Source organism: Triticum aestivum, chromosome 2D (assembly GCF_018294505.1).
Source record: "Triticum aestivum cultivar Chinese Spring chromosome 2D, IWGSC CS RefSeq v2.1, whole genome shotgun sequence".
Taxonomy (NCBI): Eukaryota; Viridiplantae; Streptophyta; class Magnoliopsida; order Poales; family Poaceae; genus Triticum; species Triticum aestivum.
The window spans coordinates 425405296-425411847 of record NC_057799.1 but is presented as its reverse complement, the minus strand read 5'-3'; the positions used below and the strand labels follow the sequence as shown (position 1 = coordinate 425411847).

At 45.8% G+C, this 6552-nt stretch overlaps 2 protein-coding genes across 2 annotated transcripts; both read left to right on the top strand.

Moving 5' to 3' along the window:
• Positions 1-790: 790 nt before the first annotated feature.
• LOC123049484 (heavy metal-associated isoprenylated plant protein 46) lies at positions 791-1540 on the top strand. Its single transcript, XM_044472393.1, has 3 exons — positions 791-903; positions 982-1060; positions 1170-1540. Exons 1-3 carry the CDS (start codon positions 898-900, stop codon positions 1433-1435), a joined length of 351 nt encoding a protein of 116 aa, XP_044328328.1. The 5' UTR covers positions 791-897; the 3' UTR covers positions 1436-1540.
• A 3098-nt stretch (positions 1541-4638) lies between these two features.
• LOC123049485 (disease resistance protein RGA5) lies at positions 4639-5252 on the top strand (the record flags this gene model as incomplete). The annotated part of the gene is given in 3 exon segments (XM_044472395.1): positions 4639-4666; positions 4762-4840; positions 4918-5252. Coding segments are annotated over 3 exon segments (342 nt in total). The 3' UTR covers positions 5175-5252.
• Positions 5253-6552: the final 1300 nt, after the last annotated feature.

Genomic DNA, 6552 nt, shown 5'->3' with positions numbered 1-6552 from the left:
TAGAGTATATTGGCTTGGCATATTTATATGTATTTTGTGGGAATATATTTGTAATCGGACTACCATAACCATATTCATTCTGAGTAATATCTGTCCGCTGTCAACAAGTCTTCCGTATATAAACAAAAAATGACCTCTGTCAACAAGTCTTCAGTAGCAAGACCCGATCGACGTTGACTAGTCGTGTTCTAAAGATATAACCACTGAAATCTTCAAGCTTATATTTCAATGTTCTGCCAGGCACACATCGACTATTCTAGGTTTGACAGAGTCCAACAAGGAGGGGCACCGTGAAATCCTTTGCCGGTAGGGTTGCGCCCATACGACATATCACTGACTTTCTTGCCTAGTTCTCACACTTAATATGGTTTTGCTTAGGCAGTTAATTAGCACTGAGCACTGATAGACGCAACAACCGATCTCGGCCCGTTCTATCTACGTACGTGCATCCGCAGAGCCGCGGCTTCGCAGAAGGGAAGCGCACCGTGGCCAACAGGCAATTGCAATTGATGGCTCGCTCACGCTCAGACATATCATCGGAGTCATTTTCTAATGTATTCTGGCCATGACCGGAAAAATCAACCGGGAGAGCTCGTGCTCAGGACGCGTTTACTTACTTTTGGATCCTTGTTGTTCACTAACCGGGAGCTTATCTGCTGCCGCTGCTGGGAATGTTCTTACAACAAAGCTGGTGGCTCATATTAGTCTTCAGTCTTCACTAGTACCAGGTCCACTATCCCCCTCACCCCGACCCCACGTAACTGCCCTGTACTATATAAACAACAGCAGTGGCCATTGCTGTGCTCTCCACAGACATCATAAGACGCCTCGATCGAACACGAACCTTTCCAAAGATTCTCCTTGATCGGCATCTAAACAACAAACCAGCGGCACCCAATGAAGGTAAAGAGCTGCTTCAGTTTCTGCCTGGTTTTGAGCACTTACTAGCTCTTGAGCTGAACCTTCTTGTTGTTGTTGCAGCAAAAGATTGTGATCAAGGTGAGCATGTCATGCGACAAGAGCCGGTCGAAAGCCATGACGATGGTCGCCAAAGCGAACGGTATGCATGCATGCGCTAATTCTTCACGTACACGTATGTTTACCCTTGATATTTTATGGGTCAGCGATGCTAACATGGGCCGCAAGCGTTCTCTCTTCTCTGGGTGCAGGGGTGAGCTCGGTGGGGATAACCGGCGACAGCAAGGACATGCTGGAGGTGGTCGGCAACGGCGTCGACCCGGTGTGCCTCGTCGGCTGCCTCCGCAAGAAGTACCACGACGTTCACCTCGTCAAGGTGGAGGAGGTGAAGGACGACAAGAAGAAGGATGAGAAGAAGGAGGACCCGCCGCCGTACTGGTACCACCACCCATATGGGCCATACCCGCCTCACATGGTCGTGTGCGACGAGCCCACCACCCCCTGCGCCATCATGTAATTGCCAAATAGCCAGATGCCCAGTTCGCCATTTGGAGAGGCCGCAAGTTTATCCACCATTTCGGGCTATTGGCAAATTGGAAGAAATAAAGAAACGTATACCCCAGATCTGAATTCCTTGCCCCCTTCGCGATGTTCGTACTACGTGCTGCCTCTGTGATCTGGGCTTCCGAATGTGCCAAGCCAATCTGTAATGACCTGGTCACTACTCACTAGAATGGTTTGCGTCTGAAGACGTTGGAGTCAAACAGCGTGCATGTAACAGTCAATGCGTCAACTGCAAGAAAAATGTAAAACGTCACACCACTATGCCCTCGGCGCCAGGTCGTTGCGTCTGGTGTGGTCTCCCACTCTAGCATTTTCGATCTTTTCTCTAGAGAAATTTCATAAAATTATAGCATCTACAGCCAGACCTGACAAATCCGGCTCCTCAAACGTCCGCGGACGCGACCGGCACTAACCGATCACACCTCATACTTGGTGCTGTGCATCCGAGTCTCTCATATTTCATCCCCTAAATCCATACTTGTGCTATGCGCATGCGCCCGTGTGGGAAGGGTTTTTTTTTTTGACCAGTTACTGACCGGACCGTCCGCCCGGGCGTTTGAGGGGGGTTTGGGGAGCCTGGCTATATATGCTCTTAGAGTAAGTCTAACATACGTGTCATATTCATATCCTCCTATATCATTTCGGAGGTGTTTGTAATTTTTTGAAAGCTATGGAGGCCGTGTGCAAACTTAAAGTCGTCATAATCCGAGCTCTATATTTTGCGGACTCGCCTATCTATATTTATGTTCTTTTCCAAATAAAGAAATTGTACAATACTTTTTCACATTGGCTTTTCAATTTCCACCAGCGAAACTTGCTCTCAACATCACATAATAACCAAAATTGAAATAACCTAAAACATAAACAGAAATTGAACAACATTTTTACTTCAGCCTACTCTTCCATTTGAAAGTGACCTCACGGGCAGGGGATATTTCAGCTCTTTCCACTTCTGCGGTCAGACGGTCATTGAACAACTATGCATCTTTGATGCAGGAGAATGCCATAGCTTTGTAGCCCTCTTGTGATCGCGGCATCCATTTCTACCATTGTGGCTGTCGTCACACAACTTTTTTAGACAAAGGGTGAATTTTATTATTCAAAATAAAGCATCAAATAAATACAATCAAAATGAGTACACACCGATTCTAAAAAAAATGAGTACACACTGGCATCTGCATAGTTAGGATGCACACAACCAACACACGCTCAGGAGTGACCTTTGGACGGAAAATTACAGGTTGGCACGTATGGCTTTGCTTCCATAGGACAATGAACTTGTTCTAGGTGGCTCAAAATAAAACGAGAGCACACGCTTTCTGGAATAAAGTACGTGAAGAAGAGTATTACCGTGGAATGGGGCGGTCGGCATGGTCAAAAGTAACTGACTAAGACTAATGCGGTTATGTTCAGTCAAAACATCTGAATAAGGTTCTCTAAAAAAACATCTGAATAAGGACAGTGCCATGGAAAAATAAGCATTTTTACTGACGAAAACAACACGCATGAGCTTTGGTAATTTACTACATAAAGAGAGAGAGAAAAGAGCAGAACAGAAACTTGAAACAACCACCACTCTACGAGTTCATCGGAAGGTTGGACACGCAAGGAAAACAAACAGTGGTGATAGCCACGACATTCTGCGGTGATTTCATAAAAGTTGAGTCTTCTCTAAAAAGAGGTTGATTTTGTGCTGGACAATGTTTTCAGTCTTCACAGTGGTGTTGTTTTCTTTGGTGGGGTAAACGAGTGCTCAAAGTGGCGCCCAAAAGTCCAGACCAATAAAAATTATTACAAGCGGAGATTGTTGATGTCAGATTGTCCCGATATACACAATTCCCAATTATTAAACAAAAAGGATGGTTACCCACTTCGGGGATACCTTAGGGAGCACGGCGGTCAGACAGTGTATCAGGGAAACCATGCGCATAAGGGATGTACAAATGGCTCGTTTTCCCCTAGAAACTTTTGACAGAAAGTGCACTAAGACAATGTATCAGGGAAACCATGTGCCTTTTGTGGCAGCCAAATCACCATCATATCTACAGAGATATGATTAGGCAATCACGAGCTCTGAGTCCAGTTATTTAATAAGCAGAGGAAGAAGTGACGTACGATTCATAACGTCATACATGGAACTCAAAGGTGTAGAGAGCTTTCTCAAGGAACGGGTTTACACCGAGGTTGTCATGTTCATACTACCTTTGAAGCAACAACGTAGAAGTGCTTAGAGCACTAAGCAAGAGATTGGACAGTTTGGTGCTGTCCACGGCCTCCCGGGAATTACCTTGCAGGACGGTAATAGTGCGTCTTGTGGTGTCTCAGAAATAACCATCAGTTGCATATACAATTTGCGTTAGTTTATCTATATATATTTCTTTTCTTTGCGAGCGTTAGTTTATCTCTTAATCCACCTTTTTTTAGTTTGGAAAAACGGAACACGCTAACCCATCAATTGAAAATCAGTTACCTCGTGCTCAAACACGACCAGTCGTTTGCTCTAGTTTCACATCTACGTCAGAAAGAGAACCGCATCTTCACAGTATAACTGTCAAAAAATGTGGGTGTAGCCTTTATTATTCTCTTATCCGTCTTTCTAATTCATGCACTGTACATATTTACCATCATACTTGTACTGCAAACAAAGCAAGACTGTCAGGATAGTATACTAGTCAGTCAATCAGGCAACTAAACTAACCTTCAGAAAAGAGAAACAGACGAACATGTCAAGAGAAACACGGAGATGCAGCACGGATTTAAATAACAGACGCCAAAGAATCAACGTCAGAGATGAAACGCGGTTTCCGAAGGCGCAGCAAGCAAGGCAGCCTCGCGGAGTCAAGTCTTGATCCATGCCGCACCAACCATTGATAGACGGAAGCCGCGGTTGTGTGGTTGGGGATTAATTAAGTCGGACAGGCTCCAGAGTCTTCTCAAGGCAGAGTACGTCAAGTACACTCCCCGCCGGGCATGCGGGCCGTGCTTGCGCTGTAGTATAAGTAGGAGGGTCAGAGACAGACTCTGAATCATTCATCATTACCCACCATTCTCCCGGTCTCCATTCAGAACCTAGACTACTGCCTCAGCCTCCAGTTCTGCACTTCTCGCCTGAAATCTTCTGTCCGCGAGCTCGCACTGCCCACCGGTCTCTCGCTCTCATCTGTAGCAGAGGGGCAACATGAAGGTGACTACACTTTTCTGAATTTCTGCTACTGATACCCGTTGCTCTCCTCTCCTGAATGTTACTGACACAAGTATGCTCTGCTTCTTTTCTTTCAGCAAAAGATGGTGATCAGGGTGCACATGACGTGCGACAAATGCCGGTCCAAGGCAATGGGCTTGGTTGCCTCCATATACGGTGAGCTGTGGTTTACTTCGCCGGATTGTATGTCATATCAGTCAAGCCTTCGAACTAACTGAAACTTGATGGTGCAGGAGTGGAGCGTGTGGAGATACAAGGCGACGACAGGGACCGGCTGGCGGTGGTCGGCGACGGGGTGGACGCCGCCAACCTCACGGCCTGCCTTCGGAAGAAGGTGGGGAACGCGGACCTCCTCACAGTGGAGGCGGTCGTTCCCGAGAAGAAGCCGGCACCGGCATCGGAGACCACCGAGGCTCCGTGGTATCCCGGCTACTACTCCTGGCCGGCAGGGGCCTACTCCCACTGCTATCCGTACACGTACACCATGTAGTAATCTCTTGTGTGTCTGCGGTATTTATCGAAGATTGATCCATGTAATGATTCCCAGGGAAATGAATTGACTCATGCACTACCGATCTTCTTCATTTCTGGGGGAAAAAAGGATCCTCCTTGATTTCAATAACGAAACCATTGGATAATTAATCATATAAAGTCTTGACAGAAAAATAAACTAGGGACACACTACATCTGCTTTACAGCCTGCTACGATGAACATAGTTTAGAACGGACTATCAACATGGGCACACAAAGATAACAGCGACGACAAAAGCAGAAGCAAGCTCCCATGTCTTCCTCAGCTAATGCGTCTTCCTGTAGGTCCATCACCCATGCATTAAGGCCCTGTTCGGTACCACTCCGCTCAACAACTCTGGGAGCGTAGTTGGCGGAGCTGCAGTGTAAAACGGAGGAGTTGCAGTTTCCCCGCTCCGCAGATTCCGGGAGCGGGTGATTACCGAACATGGTCTAACTGTACGAAACATCTCTCCTGAATAAACATAGCACGGACTACTGTGGTTAATTTCACGATCAATACATCTGAATAAGGATAGTGCCATAAGAAAACTATAAGCGTTGTTTGCTGAAAAAACAAGCACGCATGAGCATTAGTAATTCACTACATAAAGAGGGGGAAAAACAGAACACAAACTTATGCAACCACTACCACTCTACCAGGGTCCAAGGAAAGCTGGACACGCAAGGAAAAGAAACAGATGATAGCCACAAAATTCTGCAGTGACTTCATAGAAGTCGATTCTGCGCTAAAAAGAAGTTGATTCTGTGCTGGACAATGTTCTTCAGTCTTCACGGTGGCGTTGTTTTCTTTGGGTTGATGTCAGATTGTCCCGATCTCCACAATTCCCGATTATAAATATAAAATGGGATGGTTACCTACTTTGGGGATAACCTTAGGGAGCACCGCACCAAGACTAAATCTGAGACTGTTTTTCCTTATACAGTACTTACATAAGAAGAAAAGGTCGTTAGTGACTTAAGCTACTTATTTTGAACATCAGTTCTTGGTACTACGAGGAATCCTTGTGCTCTATTATAGCCTTCAGCTCCGAGAGTCGCAAAAGCTATCCCATTTCGTTTTCGCCTAGAAGCTTTTGACAGAGAAAGTGCACCCTACCCACATTTCGTGCTCGTTCTGTTATTTCATAGTAGCAGAGTCGTGTAGTCAGTAGTCACTAAACAAAGTTGAAACTTGAAAGGCTTCAACGCCGGCAACACATACGTCAAACCACCATCGTATCTGCCGAGAGATCATAAGACAATCAAAAGCTCCGAGGCAAGTTATGTAATAGAAAAACGTGCTTAGTAGAGCACTAATGGACGCACCATTGTCCATTGATAATGTCATATATGGA

Excerpts from the sequence above, each read along its gene's own strand:
- LOC123049484 (XM_044472393.1), top strand. Across the intron at positions 1,061-1,169 it reads GATGGTCGCCAAAGCGAACG|GGGTGAGCTCGGTGGGGATA; the intron begins GTATGCATGCAT and ends CTCTGGGTGCAG.